Source organism: Tamandua tetradactyla, chromosome 14, assembly GCF_023851605.1.
Source record: "Tamandua tetradactyla isolate mTamTet1 chromosome 14, mTamTet1.pri, whole genome shotgun sequence".
NCBI lineage: Eukaryota > Metazoa > Chordata > Mammalia > Pilosa > Myrmecophagidae > Tamandua > Tamandua tetradactyla.
In genome coordinates, this window is record NC_135340.1 from 55,914,380 (window position 1) to 55,935,242 (window position 20,863).

The 20,863-nt window shown below is 38.1% G+C and overlaps 1 protein-coding gene across 5 annotated transcripts in view; it reads right to left on the reverse strand.

Moving 5' to 3' along the window:
- The window catches only part of VPS39 (VPS39 subunit of HOPS complex), a 64,993-nt gene that overhangs the window by 18,095 nt on the left and 26,035 nt on the right, over positions 1-20,863 (reverse strand). For all 5 annotated transcript variants that reach the window (XM_077127553.1, XM_077127552.1, XM_077127555.1 and 2 more), the window contains 4 exons: positions 16,262-16,445; positions 12,612-12,732; positions 12,407-12,527; positions 3,074-3,203 (listed from right to left, as the gene is read on the reverse strand). In XM_077127553.1, coding sequence (XP_076983668.1) covers positions 3,074-3,203; positions 12,407-12,527; positions 12,612-12,732; positions 16,262-16,445 — 556 coding nt within the window. The remainder of the gene's footprint in view (positions 1-3,073; positions 3,204-12,406; positions 12,528-12,611; positions 12,733-16,261; positions 16,446-20,863) is intronic.

Below are 20,863 nucleotides of genomic sequence, written 5' to 3' on the forward strand. Positions count from 1 at the left end.
CTTTTTATATTGGCAGCAGATAACCTGTTCTGAGTTTTACAGGTCCAGAGCCAGAGGAGAATATTGCCTTAGGACAGACCATGACTGTAACTGAATTCTTGATATTCTCACACTCTACGTTGGTCATGACTCCCAGGGGTGTGGATCTTCCTGGCAACGTGGGACAGAAATCCTAGAATGCGCTGAGATTCAGCATCAAGGGATTGAGAAAACCCCTAGAATGAGCTGAGACTCAGCATCGAGGGATTGAGAAAACCTTCTCAACCAAAAGAGGGAAGAGTGAAATGAGACAAAGTGTCAATGGCTGAGAGATTCCAAACAGAGTCTAGATGTTATCCTGGAGGTTATTCTTACGCATTAAATAGATATCACCTTGTTAGTCAAGATGTGATGGAGAGGCTGGAGGGAACTGCCTGAAAATGTAGAGCTGTGTTCCAGTAGCCATATTTCTTGAAGATGATTGTCTAATGATACAGCTTTCACAATGTGACTGCGTAATTGTGAAAACCTTATGTCTGATGCTCCTCTTATCTACCTTATCAACAGACAAGTAAAACATATGGAATAAAAATAAATAATAGGGGAACAAATGTTAAAATAAACTCAGATTAAAACGCTAGTGATCAATAAAAGGGAGGGGTAAGGGGTATGGTATTATGAATTTTTTTCTGTTGTCTTTTTATTTCTTTTTCTGAATTGATGCAAATGTTTTAAGAAATGATCATGATGATGAATATGCAACTATGTGACGATATTGTGAATTACTGATTATATATGTAAAATGGAATGATCATATGATAAGAACATTTGTGTGTTGTCATATTTTTTAAAAATTTAAAAATTAATAAAAAAATTAAAAATAAAACAAAAAGAATACATTCAGGTAAAGAGCTGCATTCTCTGTACTGATTAAGTGGCAAAAAAGCTTTCAGAGTCCTCTAAAAACTGTCACTATGAATGTAATAATTCTGAATGTAATGTCTCTTTAATTGGAATTCACACAAGAACTAAAAAAAAAAAAGGTAGTAGCTACAAAAGACTTTAAAGTCTTAGGACTAGGGTTAAGTACTGTTGGCACATGGAAAAAGGATGAAGTTACTATGGAAATTCTATCTCACTATTCAATGTCTCCCCAAAAACCCAGTGGTACGCTGAAAACCATGACCCAATTCAGTTCATTCAGAGGAAGGACGGTAGATATTTATCAATCTGATGATTTGAATCTGTCCCATATTCATCCCCATACTTAGCAGCAACCTATTTCCTTTCAGCGAGCTCCTTCTTTCAAACTATGTATATATAGTCTTGGTGAGAGGCTAGCTCTAAGCAACTACCTTTGCCTTGAGAAGCAGAGGGGAGTCAGAACCTCTTCCCCCACCCCTGGTATAGTCTGGAAGTGGGACCATGATTTAATCCAGGTTAATGAGAGCCCTCTGATCTTGAAAAAAGTAATGCAAGTATGACAAGCTGTTTCATACTTATATGATACTATAAGCTGTATCATACTTATATGAGACTATAGTTTAAAAAAATGGGCCCACCCATCTTACATGCTCCTCTTATGTTACATGATACTCTTCCATTAAGAGGTGCGGTCTGTGTTCCCTTACCTTGAACCAGGGAGGATCTTTTTAAATGCCTCAATAACACCACAGAAATGAGTCAAAAAAGGCACAAAGTCTTCCACTTAAGATTGGATGGCTCAATCTTGGAAAAGCTAGCTGCTATGCATGAGGACAGTCAAGCAGCCCTGTGTAGAGGCCCATCTGGACAAGAACTGAGGTTCTTAGACCACAGGCAACACCAATTGTCATGAGAGTGAGCCACCTTGGAAGCGGATCCTCTATCCCAAGCAAGACTTCAAGGTGACAGTATGTCCAGTTGACTTACAACTTCAACTACATGAGAGATGCTAAGCAAGAACTGCCAGACCGAGCCCTTCCTAAGTTTCTACTCAACAGATACAAAGAGATAATAGATTATTTTTATTTTAAGTCACTAAATTTTGGGGGTGATTTGTTACCTAGTATTAGATAGCTAATACAAGCTGGTAGGAGGTAATTTTCATTGAGGATGCAACATCAGGGGAGGTGGCAACAGTTAAGGAAATGGCTGTGTTGGTGGAGGACCATCTAGCTTGTCCTGGCTATAAAGTGATTACCGTTCAGCTTCCTGCTCTCTGCTTGGAGATCCTCCAGAGCTTCCTTGGTTCCTAGCCATTCCTGAGCCTGGTCTCCCAATCAATTTTGTGAGCCCCTCTATCTGTCATCCCCATAATAGTCCAATAAAACCCTTCTGCTTAAATTATCCTGAATTGGTCTCAATGCTTATAACCAAGAACCTAAACTGATATAGGAAGTTATAACAGTTCATTATTGGCCAAGGTTGACGGAAGGTGGAAAGAAGACAAAGAAAAGAGGAGATAAATAATATGATATAGCATCCAACTGAGTATATATAAATTGATTTAATAAAAGTGGATTAAATGAAAAATTTAATAAGAATTATAGTAAACACTTATATAGCACTTATCAAGTGCCATACCACTGTTCTAAGCACTTTGCATAACCTTCACAGCAGACACCAGGAGGTAGATATTACTACTTTTGTATTTTACAGAGAAGAAAACTGAAGCACAGAGAGGTTGAGCAACTTTGTCTGAAATGAGGCAGTCTAACTCCAGTACACTGCTCCTTATTGCGAGGCTCTAATGCCTAGAGAGTTTTTAGGACACTGACTAAAGGAGGGATTTCACAGCAATGCTCTATATTGGCTCTCAAAAATGGCCTACAGTTTAATCCAACTGTGCTAAGGTCAGGGACATCTGTCTAGAACAGCATCCAATAATTACTAGATGATCATGAAACATTTGTTGAATTGATTTATAAGATTCATAAAGGCTATAAATATGTAACTACTGAAGTCACCAACAGGATCTTCTGAGGCATGAGGATCAGCTTTGATGAGAGTAAACTTCTCCCTTTTTTTGAAGTTTGGAATCGTTTCTCTCTGTCCTTTCCAGTTTCCTCTCCCTCCATCAGTTTTTTATGCCAAGGCCACACCCACTTGTTACCTGTGCCAAGCTTAGCAAAGACCTGCATGGACTCATCAAAACGCTTCTGGCAGAAGAGGTTGAAGGCATACAAGTTCTTGATATGATGGATCTGTTGCTGCTTTTCACTGTCTGAATCATCTTTCATTTCCTAGTGAAAGAGTAGAATAGGTAAGGGCTCATTCACTCAACGCATATTTATTCAGTTCCTACTAGATGACAGACAATATCTTAAGAGCTATAAATGCCAAAGCGGACAAGACAGTCACACAGTATTTGCCTTCACAGGGTTCTCAATCTAATTGTAAGACTGACAAGTTACTATACAATTAAAATACCTGGCAGAACTCCTCAAAATTGCCAAGGTTGTGAAAAACAAAGACAGACTAAGAAACTATCACAGACCATAGATTGGAGGACCCTAAGGAGACAGGACAACTAAATGCAGTATGATACTTTACGGGTTTGATCATAAGATAGAAAAAGGACATTAATGGAAAAAACCTGATGAAATCTTAAATCTGGAGTTCTGTTTAAAAACAACAAAATAGAACATAGCAAGATGCACGTGGGAGGGATACCCTATCCAATCTGAGTGATGGGTCAGGGGAGACATAAAGGATGAGCCAGAATTAGCCAGGTGAAGCTAGGCAAGTAATGGATGGGAAGGGAAAAAGGACAGTGTATACTAGACAAGTAAGACAGGAGTTGTGCAAGGACTTAACATGACAGAGATCATGGCATGCCCAAGGAATGAAGACATTAGCAAAACTGGCCCAGTTTGGAAAAGGCCTGGTTCACAGTAAAAAGCATTTAAAAAAAATGATAGCAGTGATTATCTGTTTCTTCCTTACAATCTTTTGCTCCCTTATATCCCCTTTAACCAATCTTTACCAAAATTAATTTATTTTTTCAAAATGTCTCTTAATGTTTCCCTTGCTTCCTTTTCTACTGTCACATCAACACATGGCTGTATCTGGCCATCATCAGCATGTGGCTGCATGTGGTCTCAGGTTTTTTCCTTGGTTCTTTAAAGGCTTCATAAGCTGATGCCAGCCTCCTCATCACAAGACCCTCACGGCCACACCTTCAGCTCCAGTGAAGGTGGACTCCAAATGTCCTGAAATTCGCCACACTTGTTTTTACTTCTTTAACTTTCTCATGCTCTTTAACTAGGCCCAAAAACTCTCCCTATTTTCTGCTCCCAGCCCTAATCTTACCTATGCTTTTAAGGTAAGATTAGGATAGGGTTTACTCAGTATGTCCAACCTCAGGATGCCTATTTCAACAAAGGGACAGTAAACTGTCCCTTTCTCTAACATTTTGCTCCATGTTTTGTCAATACCAGAGTTTAGTGTGAAACTGCCCTCTGGAAGTTTCAGTATGTTATTTTATCTATTCAAATAAAAGATAGGTTCCTTGAGGGCTAAGATGATGCCAATCTTCTCTTAAGAAAGGCAGGGCACAGAGCAATTACAAGCCTAGAAAAGAGAAGGAAAAATGGCAACCCACTACCATCTTCTCTACAGAAGAGTAAATAGACAGATGTCTTCCTTCCTGCTCAAAAATATCAGTGATAAGACCTCAAGACCTTCCTGTGAAGAAAAACAGATACCAAAAAAGCTACCTACTACATGATACCCTTTGTATAAAGTTCAAAGCAATATATTTAAACATATATATATATATATGTGAAAGATCAAACATTTTAAGGGAATGATAAACACAAAATTCAGGATAATATTTATGTCTGGAAGGGAGGCAGAGGGATGAGATGAGGAGGAGCACATCTCATAGCTCCTAGAATAAATCATTGTTGTTGGGTAGAATAGTAAGTTTGTGGGTTTCATTCAAAAAGTGAAAAGGAAAATAATACAATGAAATAAATTGTGAGGGATAAAAAATTCTAAGATGCTGAAATTAAATGACCTAAAAAATAAATAATACTTATGGGATATTAAACATGTTTAACTCTTTTTTTTTTTTTTTTTTTTTTAGATTTTTTTTTTTATTAATTAAAAAAAGAATTAACAAAACAATTAGAAACCATTCCAATCTACATGTACAATCAGTAATTCTTAATAACATCACATAGTTGCATATTCATCATTTCTTAGTACATTTGCATCGATTTAGAAAAAGAAATAAAAAGACAACAGAATAAGAATTAAAACAATAATAGAAAGAAAAAAAACAAAAAAAACAAAAACAAAAAACCTATACCTCACATGCAGCTTCATTCAGTGTTTTAACATAATTGCATTACAATTGGGTAGTATTGTGCTGTCCATTTCTGAGTTTTTATATCCAGTCCCGTTGTACAGTCTGTATCCCTTCATCTCCAATTATCCCATCTCTCTTTTTTTTTTTTTTAATTAACGGAAAAAAAGAAATTAACCCAACATTTAGAGATCATACCATTCTACACATGCAATCATTAATTCTTAACATCATCACATAGATGCATGATCATCATTTCTTAGTACATTTGCATTGGTTTAGAAGAACTAGCAACATAACCGAAAAAGATATAGAATGTTAATATAGAGAAAAAAATAAAAGTAATAATAGTAAAATCAAAACAAAACAAAACAAAACAAAACAAAAACCTATAGCTCAGATGCAGCTTCATTCAGTGTTTTAACATGATTACTTTACAATTAGGTATTATTGTGCTGTCCATTTTTGAGTTTTTGTATCTAGTCCTGTTGCACAGTCTGTATCCCTTCAGCTTCAATTACCCATTGTCTTACCCTGTTTCTAACTCCTGCTGAACTCTGTTACCAATGACATATTTCAAGTTTATTCTCGAATGTCCGTTCACATCAGTGGGACCATACAGTATTTGTCCTTTAGTTTTTGGCTGGATTCACTCAGCATAATATTCTCTAGGTCCATCCATGTTATTACATGGTTCATAAGTTTATCTTGTCTTAAAGCTGCATAATATTCCATCGTATGTATATACCACAGTTTGTTTAGCCACTCTTCTGTTGATGGAGATTTTGGCTGTTTCCATCTCTTTGCAATTGTAAATAATGCTGCTATAAACATTGGTGTGCAAATGTCCGTTTGTGTCTTTGCCCTTAAGTCCTTTGAGTAGATACCTAGCAATGGTATTGCTGGGTCGTACGGCAATTCTATATTCAGCTTTTTGAGGAACCGCCAAACTGCCTTCCACAGTGGTTGCACCCTTTGACATTCCCACCAACAGTGGATAAGTGTGCCTCTTTCTCCGCATCCTCTCCAGCACTTGTCATTTTCTGTTTTGTTGATAATGGCCATTCTGGTGGGTGTGAGATGATATCTCATTGTGGTTTTGATTTGCATTTCTCTAATGGCCAGGGACATTGAGCATCTCTTCATGTGCCTCTTGGCCATCCGTATTTCCTCTTCTGAGAGGTGTCTGTTCAAGTCTTTTTCCCATTTTGTAATTGGGTTGGCTGTCTTTTTGTTGTTGAGATGAACAATCTCTTTATAAATTCTGGATACTAGACCTTTATCTGATATATCATTTCCAAATATTGTCTCCCATTGTGAAGGCTGTCTTTCTACTTTCTTGATGAAGTTCTTTGATGCACAAAAGTGTTTAATTTTGAGGAGTTCCCATTTATTTATTTCCTTCTTCAGTGCTCTTGCTTTAGGTTTAAGGTCCATAAAACCGCCTCCAGTTGTAAGATCCATAAGATAGCTCCCAACATTTTCCTCTAACTGTTTTATGGTCTTAGACCTAATGTTTAGATCTTTGATCCATTTTGAGTTAACTTTTGTATAGGGTGTGAGAGATGGGTCTTCTTTCATTCTTTTGCATATGGATATCCAGTTCTCTAGGCACCATTTATTGAAGAGACTGCTCTGTCCCAGGTGAGTTGGCTTGACTGCCTTATCAAAGATCAAATGTCCATAGATGAGAGGGTCTATATCTGAGCACTCTATTCGATTCCATTGGTCGATATATCTATCTTTATGCCAATACCATGCTGTTTTGACCACTGTGGCTTCATAATATGCCTTAAAGTCAGGCAGCGCGAGACCTCCAGCTTCGTTTTTTTTCCTCAAGATGTTTTTAGCAATTCGGGGCACCCTGCCCTTCCAGATAAATTTGCTTACTGGTTTTTCTATTTCTGAAAAATAAGTTGTTGGGATTTTGATTGGTATTGCATTGAATCTGTAAATCAATTTAGGTAGGATTGACATCTTAACTATATTTAGTCTTCCAATCCTTGAACACGGTATGCCCTTCCATCTATTTAGGTCTTCTGTGATTTCTTTTAACAGTTTTTTGTAGTTTTCTTTATATAGGTTTTTTGTCTCTTTAGTTAAATTTATTCCTAGGTATTTTATTCTTTTAGTTGCAATTGTAAATGGGATTCGTTTCTTGATTTCCCCCTCAGCTTGTTCATTACTAGTGTATAGAAATGCTACAGATTTTTGAATGTTGATCTTGTAACCTGCTACTTTGCTGTACTCATTTATTAGCTCTAGTAGTTTTGTTGTGGATTTTTCCGGGTTTTCGACGTATAGTATCATATCGTCTGCAAACAGTGATAGTTTTACTTCTTCCTTTCCAATTTTGATGCCTTGTATATCTTTTTCTTGTCTAATTGCTCTGGCTAGAACCTCCAACACAATGTTGAATAATAGTGGTGATAGTGGACAACCTTGTCTTGTTCCTGATCTTAGGGGGAAAGTTTTCAATTTTTCCCCATTGAGGATGATATTAGCTGTGGGTTTTTCATATATTCCCTCTATCATTTTAAGGAAGTTCCCTTGTATTCCTATCTTTTGAAGTGTTTTCAACAGGAAAGGATGTTGAATCTTGTCGAATGCCTTCTCTGCATCAATTGAGATGATCATGTGATTTTTCTGCTTTGATTTGTTGATATGGTGTATTACATTAATTGATTTTCTTATGTTGAACCATCCTTGCATACCTGGGATGAATCCTACTTGGTCATGATGTATAATTCTTTTAATGTGTTGTTGGATACGATTTGCTAGAATTTTATTGAGGATTTTTGCATCTGTATTCATTAGAGAGATTGGTCTGTAGTTTTCTTTTTTTGTAATATCTTTGCCTGGTTTTGGTATGAGGGTGATGTTGGCTTCATAGAATGAATTAGGTAGTTTTCCCTCCACTTCGATTTTTTTGAAGAGTTTGAAGAGAATTGGTACTAATTCTTTCTGGAACGTTTGGTAGAATTCACATGTGAAGCCATCTGGTCCTGGACTTTTCTTTTTAGGAAGCTTTTGAATGACTAATTCAATTTCTTTACTTGTGATTGGTTTGTTGAGGTCATCTATGTCTTCTTGAGTCAAAGTTGGTTGTTCATGTCTTTCCAGGAACCCGTCCATTTCCTCTAAATTGTTGTATTTATTAGCGTAAAGTTGTTCATAGTATCCTGTTATTACCTCCTTTATTTCTGTGAGGTCAGTAGTTATGTCTCCTCTTCCATTTCTGATCTTATTTATTTGCATCCTCTCTCTTCTTCTTTTTGTCAATCTTGCTAAGGGCCCATCAATCTTATTGATTTTCTCATAGAACCAACTTCTGGCCTTATTGATTTTTTCTATTGTTTTCATGTTTTCAATTTCATTTATTTGTGCTCTAATCTTTGTTATTTCTTTCCTTTTGCTTGCTTTGGGGTTAGCTTGCTGTTCTTTCTCCAGTTCTTCCAAATGGATAGTTAATTCCTGAATTTTTGCCTTTTCTTCTTTTCTGATATAGGCATTTAGAGCAATAAATTTCCCTCTTAGCACTGCCTTTGCTGCGTCCCATAAGTTTTGATATGTTGTGTTTTCATTTTCATTCGCCTCGAGGTATTTGCTAATTTCTCTTGCAATTTCTTCTTTGACCCAGTCGTTGTTTAGGAGTGTGTTGTTGAGCCTCCACGTATTTGTGAATTTTCTGGCACTCTGCCTATTATTGATTTCCAACATCATTCCTTTATGGTCCGAGAAAATGTTGTGTAAGATTTCAATCTTTTTAAATTTGTTAAGACTTGCTTTGTGACCCAGCATATGGTCTATCTTTGAGAATGATCCATGAGCACTTGAGAAAAAGGTGTATCCTGCTGTTGTGGGATGTAATGTCCTATAAATGTCTATTAAGTCTAGTTCATTTATAGTAATATTCAGATTCTCTATTTCTTTGTTGATCCTCTGTCTAGATGTTCTGTCCCTTGATGAGAGTGGTGAGTTGAAGTCTCCAACTATTATGGTATATGAGTCTATTTCCCTTTTCAGTGTTTGCAGTATATTCCTCACGTATTTTGGGGCATTCTGATTTGGTGCGTAAATATTTATGATTGTTATGTCTTCTTGTTTAATTGTTCCTTTTATTAGTATATAGTGTCCTTCTTTGTCTCTTTTAACTGTTTTACATTTGAAGTCTAATTTGTTGGATATTAGTATAGCCACTCCTGCTCTTTTCTGGTTGTTATTTGCATGAAATATCTTTTCCCAACCTTTCACTTTCAACCTATGTTTATCTTTGGGTCTAAGATGTGTTTCCTGTAGACAGCATATCGAAGGATCCTGTTTTTTAATCCATTCTGCCAATCTATGTCTTTTGATTGGGGAATTCAGTCCATTGACATTTAGTGTTATTACTGTTTGGATAATATTTTCCTCCAACATTTTGCCTTTTGTATTATATATATCATATCTGATTTTCCTTCTTTCTACACTCTTTTCCATATCTCTCTCTTCTGTCTTTTTGTATCTGACTCTAGTGCCCCCTTTAATATTTCTTGCAGAGCTGGTCTCTTGGTCACAAATTCTTTCAGTGACTTTTTGTCTGAGAATGTTTTAATTTCTCCCTCATTTTTGAAGGATAATTTTGCTGGATATAGGAGTCTTGGTTGGCAGTTTTTCTCTTTTAGTATTTTAAATATATCATCCCACTGTCTTCTAGCTTCCATGGTTTCTGCTGAGAAATCTACACAAAGTCTTATTGAGTTTCCCTTGTATGTAATGGATTGTTTTTCTCTTGCTGCTTTCAAGATCTTCTCTTTCTCTTTGACCTCTGACATTCTAACTAGTAAGTGTCTTGGAGAACGCCTATTTGGGTCTAATCTCTTTGGGGTGCGCTGCACTTCTTGGATCTGTAATTTTAGGTCTTTCATAAGAGTTGGGAAATTTTCAGTGATAATTTCTTCCATTAGTTTTTCTCCTCCTTTTCCCTTCTCTTCTCCTTCTGGGACACCCACAACACGTATATTTGTGCGCTTCATATTGTCCTTGAGTTCCCTGATACCCTGTTCAAATTTTTCCATTTTTTTCCCTATAGTTTCTGTTTCTTTTTGGAATTCAGATGTTCCATCCTCCAAATCACTAATTCTATCTTCTGTCTCTTTAAATCTATCATTGTAGCTATCCATTATTTTTTCTATGTTTGCTACTTTATCCTTCACTTCCATAAGTTCTGCGATTTGTTTTTTCAGTTTTTCTATTTCTTCTTTATGTTCAGCCCATGTCCTCTTCATGTCCTCCCTCAATTTATCGATTTCATTTTTGAAGAGGTTTTCCATTTCTGTTCGTATATTCAGCATTAGTTGTCTCAGCTCTTGTGTCTCATTTGAGCTATTGGTTTGTTCCTTTGACTGAGCCATATTCTCAATCTTTTGAGCGTGGACAGTTATCTTCTGCTGCTGGCGTCTGGGCATTTATTCAGATTTCTCTTGGTGTTGGACCCAGCAAGGTTGTAATATTTTTCTGTGAAATCTCTGGGTTCTGTTTTTCTTATCCTGCCCAGTAGGTGGCGCTCGTGGCACACGTTTGTCTGCGGGTCCCACCAGTAAAAGGTGCTGTGGGACCTTTAACTTTGGAAAACTCTCGCCGTCCTGGGGGTTCGCTAGCCGAAGCGGCTTGAGCCGGCCCGGGGTCCGAACGCAGGGAGGGTGTCCGAACGCAGGGAGGGTTGCTGGTCGCCGCAGCCAGGGAAAGAGCCCGTCCGAATTTCCTAGTCGGCCCTGGGCAACAAGCGTGGCGGGAGGGCGCCAGCGGCAGCGGCCCGCCTGAGAGAGTGCACGTTTCCCGGGAGTCACGGGGTCACCGTTCTCTGCGGCCTGGGGGTTTCCGATCCAATTCTCTCAGTTGGTCCGGGGGCTGCGCGTGGTGTGGGCGCCAGTCGCCTTGGTTTCAGGGGACCACCTCTCCAATTCTCCCAGCCGGCCCGGGAAGGGGGAAGGGAGTAACTCCGGCCGCTTGCCACCCCGCCCGGTAAGGCCCGCGCGCCTCGGCGATCTCACCCGAGCTGCTTCTCTCAGCCAGCCAGCCGTTCCAGGATGGGGTACGCTGTCTTTTTTTATCTCTGTTGTGGCTTTGGGCGCTTTCTGTATCGTTTCTACTCCCCTAGTAGGTGTCCTGGAGAAGAAACTAAGATCCGCGCGTCTTACTAAGCCGCCATCTTCCAGGAAGTCAAACATGTTTAACTCTTAAGACTAGATTTTTGTTTTCAATTCAGAACTTACACATTCAAAATAAACACTGCTCTTCAAAAGTAACCACCACAGGTGACTAGAAACATATTCATTTCAAAAAGCATCATCACTTTCCTTTCAGAAACAACTTACAATTCATCCTGGAAATTAAGTTTTAATACTACTATCTTCATAAAAAACAATTTCGTTTATACCTAAATTAGCACTGTTGAGTTTAATGACCAGGTTAGGCTCACAATGGACTTTTGGTTATTTCCTAAAATCAAATCTACCCTCAGTGGAAGACAATAATCATCACTGAGGATGTCTGAGAGAATGAGACACAGACTCTGAAGACAATCTCCCAAGTTTTTGACAACGGAGGCATCACAGGAACAAAAGAATAGTCACTACTCTGCTGTGAACAATATCCCATGCAAACATTAAAGGAAAGTAACAATAATAAATATAAGATTGTAGTCTTATTGAATGTGACAGCTTGAGGAGATTTCAACCTATCCACAGAAGTCTTATTTATCCAAAATACTACTAAAAAAGAATTTGAGAGGCCCCCTAGATATTGCATTTAACTAGGCTGTATTCTTACATTTAAGATTGTTACTATACTTTAATGTTTATATTGCCTTTAATTTTTCAAGACTTTTCTCCCATTAATTATATGAAGTACTGATATTATAATATGCATTCATTCTACATTTGACAGAAAAGTTAACTGAAAAAGTGAAATCACTTAAGAGTTAACATAGATATTTTGTGGGAAAACTAGGCCCTGAATTCAATCACTTTGATTTTCATCTCTATGCTGATTATACTAATCCAAACTAAATATGATCATCTAAACCAAAATTACCTACTTTCGAGAACACTGAGAAAGGCAGACACACAGCCAAACCTCAAGAACAAGACTTACTGCCAGCTGTAGAGCCAATTCAAACTGCTTGTCCTGGAGAAGCTGTTGGATTTGGGTTGCCATGGGGACAGGAATGAGTCTCCAAACAAAATGATTGCTGGCCACATAGATAATGTTTGAGCTAGAGGTGGAAGTAAGAATATTAGCAAAGGAACACAGTCTTCAGAATAATATGACAATCACAGTAAAAAAGGAAGTTCCTTACCCTCCTGAGGTAATGAAACGGGGCCTCTGCAATTCAATGCTCTGGACTAGAAGCCTCGGCTCAAATGTTCGGATCTCTACATATCGAGGCAACACTGCAATGATGTAGGGAGGCTGATGCTCTGTGCAAGAGAGAACATGTTGTGATGCAGTTCTGGTCTATGGCTTTGAATTCATGGAGTGTTTAATTTTAAGTTGCATTTAAATGGGATCCCCAAAAGTCTACTTGTCAAGCAACAAAACAAAATCCTTCATAGTGATACAGAAAGAAAAAAATACTGCTCTGCAAGAGAAGTCTCTTGCCCAAAAAGGATGTATTGTGTTTTGCTGAGCGTCTTTTACTTGTTCCTTTTTCATCCATAACAAAGCTAGGCCAGAAAAAGCCAATGGCAGCTACTTCTGACAACCAACAGCAGGAGAACGAGGTTACTGAACCTCTGCTTGTATTCTCTTGGAAAGGGCAAGAGAAAAGCAACTTCCTTTATCCCTAAGATAAAGAATTCACATCTCTAGTCAAGGTTATTCTGGTTGAGATTTTCATAAGGAAAAGATACAAAAATCTAATTGAAAAAAAAAATAAAATAAAAATAAAAAAGTTAATTGATGCTTAACTGTTCACGAAGAAGGTGGCTGGCTGGAATTTTCAATGTAGTCATTTCCTATTTGATAATTACTGTGAGTCTTATAATTGTTTTCCTCTATTCTAAACATCTGAAAAAAACACTTTGACTTAACTATCCATGACCCAAAATTTACCCTTATTGGGAAAGATCCAGTTTAAATTTTGGGGTCATAACACTTTTCCCCATTCTTTTTTCTTCTAACTTTAGAAAAAAAACATCCACCACATCCACTCTTTCTCACTGTAATTTTTGACAGTTATATATGACAATCTAAAGCTCAGAATGCTAGCTGAAGCAGAAAAATTCTTTAAGAATTCAAAAAAGTCAGTATGTGAAAAGCAGAGCTGACAGAAGTATAAAATCCCTGCAAGGAAAATCTTTTGTCTGAGAGAATGCATGGTGAAGGAGATTTAACCTAGACGGATGGATGGAATTAAAAAAATAAGCAACACAAAATAAGTCCTTAAAAAAAAACAACTCAGAATAAGACTGAAAAAGGATCTATTTTACAATGAACTTTGAAAAAAAGATACTGTTTATATACTACATTAAATATAATTTCACAAACTTAAAAATAACAAATATTTTCTATGACTATATGTCACATTATATTAAGAACCAGTAAAAATGAACCACAAAATAGCATAACTGTCATACAGAAATTTAATTTCAAAGAATATGTTCATAAAAATAGTTTCTTAGTAAAGTTAATTTGCTATGAATTTTATCTTAATAATTTATTAACAGATAAAACATCTTATATTATACTTGCAATTTATACTGTAAATAAATAGTACAATAAAATTTCAAAGCTAGGAGGGAACTGAGAAATGATGAAACAGAGGTTTAAAAATAGTATTTCTACCAATTTGAATGTTATTATCATTATTATGCTGTTTCTCATCTACCAAAAATATTCTTTTCTTTTCTCTTTCTCTCTCTTTCCTTCCCTCCTTCCTCATTTTGAAAAGTTAGTACAAATTTCTTTAGTGTTAACTTGTATAAATATGTAAAATTTCTCTCCTTTTTAGCCTGGCCCATTTAAAAGTTCTCATTTAATTAAAAAAAAAGTGTAATCTATAATACTCTGTTTTTCACATCTTCTCATATGTTCAGATCTAGATCACAGAGATGGTCTCGAATTTTTTACATCCTCAGAACTTAGAAAAGTGGCTGATATGCAACAAGTATAGAATAAATGGCTGCTGATGTTACTAATTTCCTTACTCAGCAGGTATTTACTACAAGGCTATGATGTTTCGGACAATGTTTTATGTAGTAAGGATGTGAGTCCAGATCTTAAGGAGCTCCGCAAGTAGAGGAGACAGACAACTTACTACAGTTCAGCGTGACAGCAGGGGTGCCTTGAAGAGATTCCTAAAAGGCCTATGGAAGCACCATTGGGGGAAGTGACTAATTCTTCCTGAGGGTCAGAGAAGACTTCATAGAGGAAGTGCCACTAATCAGGGCTTTATCCTATGAGTAGGACGTTGTTGTAAGAGAGCGGGAAAAAAAAGGGCAACAGCACACACAATGGCAGATTTAGGGGAGCTCAACCTGACTAAAGCCTGGGCTAAGAAAAAGGGATGGCTGCAGAAAAGTAAATGAAGTTGCAAATGTACATCATTCTAAGAAGTTAAGTCCTCTTCCTATCAGATGCTGAAACTCCCCATTCTACCTACTATGTCCTCTCAGTAAGTTAAAGCACAGAAACACTGCTGAAGGCACCTGGGCAAAGGTTTTAAACAGGAACTCTTACACTGGGGAATCAGAAACATACTTTAAGAATATAACATGGCTCTTCATCTTATCTACCAAGTTCCTTTTCTGAAAAGAAAACAAAGTCCACTAGAATATCATGAAGCACTTATGAAATGATCAGCTCCTCAAAACTGATACTCTACATATTTTGGGACCTTACAAAACACTGTCTTTCTGATTTATCTTCCTTCTGGTCTATTAATCTCTGGCCACCACCAGAAAAACCACTTAGAACATGATGCTTTATCAAGACATTTAGGAATCTACCAGCCTCTCAGACTTTTTCAAGGACTTCTAACAACTGTCCTATCTAATTCCTCCACAATTCAGACCATCTGTTTTAGCCATGTCTGTCCCCTTAATGTCCTCTCGCGAATCAGCCCATCTTCTACACTTTAACTCGTCACTCAAGCTGCTTTTTCTGCCTAGAACCAGAGGGCATTTTTCTTTAAGCCAGATCCCAAACTCCCTGCTTGGTCTAGTCCAATCTCATCCATAATGAAACTTCTCACTGAAACAGTGAATTTCCCTTTTTGTGAACTACTGAACCTCAATTCATGCAATTTAACACCTGCTTTGGCAATGCCTTAATTCTTCTCTTTAGCCAAAAATAATCCTTTCTCCTCAGCTAGAGTCCTTAAAAACAGAAAGCATATCTGTATTCCCTAATCCTCAGCAGTAGCTATTTTAATAAGGCTCAATTTTATGGCTGAAAATGAAAGACTACAAAGATGGTGATATGCTTCCAGACAGTATCAGCACAGACCTCTGGGAGCCTAAGCATGAGTTTATGAGTAGGAACTCATTTATGAGTAGGAACACATAAATGTACTTTGCAACTCAAAGCTATAAAAACAATACAGCATTAACTACCACAACAAAAACCCTTCATTATTGAGCTGTGTGTATTTTAGGAACAAATAAGGAATTTCCACTAATTTCCAAATGTGGTCTATTTGGCCCAAGAGAAAATAAAACATTAAAAGAGAAAATAGGGGAAGAGGAAAACTAAGAAATAAAAATATTAGTAATCACTTCCTAAAATGTACATTTCTATTTTATGTTTTTTTCTCTCTGAAGCAAGACTTCCTACTAAAGCAGAATATCCAGTTTATAATGATCCAAAAGTAGCTGGGTACTTATAAGAAGATGCACTCTGAGTGAATGACACAACACAACCCATAGTCTTGTAAAGCCAATGAAGGGGACCCCGTCTGGGCTGCCACACAACCCCAGCTCAAAGCAGGCAATTACTGTTGGTCCTCACCCATGGCAACAGGTATATCTGTCCAGTTCAGGGCACATTTCTGGGTGCAGGTGCCCTCTTCATTGAGCACCACAGTGAGATCATCCTGACCCACGGCCACTTTACCATCAGCTAGAGGTGCAACTAAGGGCTCCAGCTGTTTTCCCGTTGGAAAGAGCTCTTTGATAGATCCTTTTCCATCCACCTACAAGAAGACACAAAATGAGTTAGCCAGCACTCCCTGCCCAGAGCCTGGAAAAAATCCAGACAAAATATAGAGAAGCCAACAATATTTCTTGCTCAGCATAAGAAAATATTATAAAGTTTGCTGTGATGAAATTTATCACCAAGATGCAGAACCAGTTCTTTTTCCTAACACAAAGAAAAGCATCTAGCCTGGCAACTGACAATGCCAAGTGTTGGTGAGGATGCAGAGCAACTAGAACTCTCATACGCTGCTGGTGGGAATACAAAACGCTATAGCTATTTTGTCTGTTGGTTTCTTATGGTTAAATATATGATACAGCAATCCCATTTCTAGGCATTTGCCCAAAAGAAATAAAAACATGTTTACAGCACCCTTATTCATAATTCCTAAAAACTGGAAACAGTCCAAATGTCCTTCAGTGAACCCAATGGATAAACTCTGGAATATCCATACCATGGAATACTACTCAGCCATTAAAAGGAATAAACTTTTGGCCCACACAACAACATGGATGAATTTCAAGTGAATTATACTAAGTGAAAAGAGCCAGTCTCAAATAACTACATACTGTATTATTTCATTTTTAAGACATTCTGGAAAAAGCTAAAACTACAAGAGATGAAGGACAGATCAGTGGTTACCAGAAGTTGGGAGCAAGAGAAGGGATTGACTCCAAAGGGGCATCATGAGGGAATTTCTGAGGGTGATGAAACTGTTCTGAATCTTGATTGTAGTGGTAGGTATACCACTTAAAACTGTACACTAAAAAGAATGAATTTTACTGTGTGTAAATTTAAAAAATTCTTAAAGGAATCTGTTTGTCTTTTTTTTTAGTATTTTTATTGAGAAATCTTCACACACATACAATCTATACATGGTATACAATCAATGGCTCACAAGATCATCACATAGTTCTGTATTCATCACCATGATCATTTTTAGAACATTTGCATCACTCCATAAAAAGATATAAAAAGAAAAAAATCATTACCTCCCCTACCCCTTACCCCTCCCTCTCATGGACCATTAGTATATCAATTTTCCTTATTTTTTACCCCTTCCCCCCTCCATTATCTATTTTTTATCCTTATTTTTTTTTACTTATCTGTCCATACCCTGGAAAAAAAGAGCATCAGACACAAGGTTTTCATAATCACGCAGTATGCTGGTCTGAATCTGTTATATTCCCCAGAAAAGCCATGTCCTTTAATCCTCATTCAATATCGCAAGGTGAAAATTTTTTTATTATCAATGGAGATATAACCCACCCAATTGTGGGTGGTAATTTTTGATTAGATGGTTTCTATGGAAATGTGTCTCTATCCATTCAGGTGGGGTTTGCTTATTGGAGCCCTCTATAAGGGAACCATTTTGGAAAAAGCTTTAGAGCCCACACAGCCAGAAACCTTTGGAGATAAAGAAGGAAAATACTCCCAGGGATGCTTCATGAAACGAAGCCTGGAGAGAAAGACAGCAGATGTTGCTATGTTCGCCATGTGCCTTTCCAGTTGGGAGAGAAACCCTGAACGTCATAGGCCTTCTTGAACCAAGGTATCTTTCTCTGGATGCCTTAGATTGGACATTCCTATAGCCTTGCAACTTAACGAATTTTCCTTTTTAAAAGCTGTTCCATTTCTAGTTTATCACATTCCATCAGCTTGCGAACTAGAACAGATTTTGGTACCACAGAAGTGGGGTGCTGCTATGGTTTGCAAATACCAAACATGTTGGAATGGCTTTTTAAATGGATAAGGGGGAGATTCTGGAAGAGTTGTGAGGATCTTGATAGAGGAGGACTAGATTGTTTTGAAGAGACTGTTGGTAGAAATGTGGACTCTAAAGATACCTCTGATGAGGTTCTAGATAGAAATGAGGTGTGTGTTACTGCAAACTGGAAGGAAGGTGATATTATTTTAAAATGGCAGATAGTCTGGCAAAATTGACTAGTGGCTTTGGCTGGAAGGCAGTTTTTTTAAAAATTTTTAAATTGTATAATGTAACATATATACAAAGCAAAGAATAGTTTTCAAAGCACTCCTTAACAAGTAGTTACAGGACAGACAGATCCCAGAGTTTGTCTTGGGCTATGATACCATTCTCTCAGATTTTTTCCTTCTAGCTGCTCCAGCATATAGGAGGTTAGAGGGAATACATACATATATTTTTTATCATCACAATAGACGTTTCTTTTTTTGTGTGTGTGAGAAATAACATATGCAAAAAAGCAGTAAATTGCAAAGCACACACAACAATTAGTTGTAGAAGAGATTTCAGAGTATTGTATGGGTTACAATTCCATAATTTTAGGTTTTTACTTCTAGCTGCACTAAGAGACTTGAGACTAAAAGTAATATCAATTTAATGATTCAGGAATCGTATTCATTTGTTAAATCCTACCTCCTCTGTATAACTCCATCATCATCTTTGATCTTTCTATCCCTCTATTTAGGTATTTGGGCTGTGGCCATTCTAACTTTTTCATGTTGAAAGGGACTGTCAATAATATGGGGTAGAAAAATGGAAGCTGATGTTCTGGAGAGGCTGGGCTCTTTAGGCTTCAAGACTTTTCTGGTCCAGGCACCTATTTGGAGGTTGTAGGTTTCTGGAAAGTTACTCTAGTGCATTGAACCTTTGTAGAATCTTATATATTGCCTTAGATGCTCTTTAGGATTGGCTGGAATGGTTCTGGTTGGGGTTTGGCAAGTTATGATAGGTAGCAAAGTCTAACCAAAGTTTGCATAAGAATGACCTCCAGAGGAGCTTCTCGACTCTATTTGAGCTCTCCCAGCCACTTACACTTTATTAGTTACACTTCTTTGTGACCTTTTGGTCAGGATGGAAGTCTTAATCCCATGGTGCCAGGGCCAGATTCATACCTGGAAGTCATCTCCCATGCCACTAGGGAGACTCTCACCCCTGGATGTCATGTCCCACATAGGGGGAAGGGCAGTGATTTCACTCACTGAGTTGTGTTTAGAGAGAGTGAGGCCACATCTGTGCAACAAAAGAGTTCTTCCAGTGGAAAGTAGATTTAAAAAGCCATGAAACTGGATATTTAGCAGGAGAGATTTCTAAATTAAATGTGGAAAGTGCAGCCTGGTTTCTCCTTGCAGCTTATAGCAAAATGCAAGAGGAAAGAGATAAGTTGAGAATTGAATTCTTGGGTACAAAGAAACTAGAAATTGATTATCTAGAAAATTCTGGGCCTCCAGAAGGGGAGACCCCAAGAATAGTGCCCCACATGAGGGCTTAACCAAACATGGAGCCAGTCAGCCATTTCAGAAAAGCCAGGACAAGATGGATTTACCCACGACGGATTTGTGGAAACTCCTTCTATTTGATGGGCATGGTCCTTGCCTATGACATAGAAAGCCAACAACAGTGTTGTGGGATCTGTATAAATGGAACTGCTGCCAGTCTGGACTAAAAGACTCAGACCACCCAAGTACTTGGAGAAGGTAAGTGTGCCCCAAAGGCAGAGAGTAGGCCTTCTATCTTCTTGCAGTGGAAGAGCTGCACCGCCTAAGGCCCTGGAGGGAGTGGAACACATTCCTTGGGGACTGGGGAGAGCTGGCTGCCACCACATGGAGGGGGTGAGCCTGTGCCCTAGAGAGGGCAAAGAACACAGGTGTGGCCAGATGCTTGAAGAGGGTGGAGCCAAGAAAAAGGTGGTCTCCCCAATGTCCCTCAAGGTTGCATTAGAAGAGAGCGGGATGCTGGCAAGGCCCTTGGAAAGAGTGGGACTACCGCTTTCCAAAGCCCCAAAGATAAATGATTCTTAGACTTTGAAATCTAATGGTGTTTGCCCTGCAGGGTTTCAAAACTGCTTGGGTCTGGTGACCCCTGTGTTCCTTCCAATTTCTCCCTATGGAAATGGGTATACTTATCCTATGACTGTCCCTCCTTTGCAGGTCAGCAGCAAAGAACTTGTTCTGAATTTTACTCCAGAGCCAGAGAACAATTTTGCCTTTGGACAGACTATGCCTATAACTAACTTTGAAGAGGTTCTGTATTGTTTCTGACTTTGTGTTGTATTTATATTGTTAATGAAATGGTTTAAGGCTTTCTGATATTGTGCTGGAATGAATGTATCTTGCATTCGGAAAGAACATGTCTTTTGGGGGTCTAAAGGGTGGATGTGTCACTTTGAATCCATTGAGTACCCCAGAAAATTCATGTCCTTTAATCCTCATTCAATATTGCTGGGAGGCCCAAGAGAGCCTCTTCTGTTGCTCAGATGTGGCCCCTCTCTCCAGCCAATACAACAAGCAATCTCACCACCCTCCCCCTGTCTACGTGGGACATGACTCCCAGGGGTGTGGATCTTCCTGGCAATGTGGGAGAGAAATCCTAGAATGAGCTGAGACTCAGCATCAAGAGACTGAGAAAAACCCTAGAATGAGCTGAGACTTAGC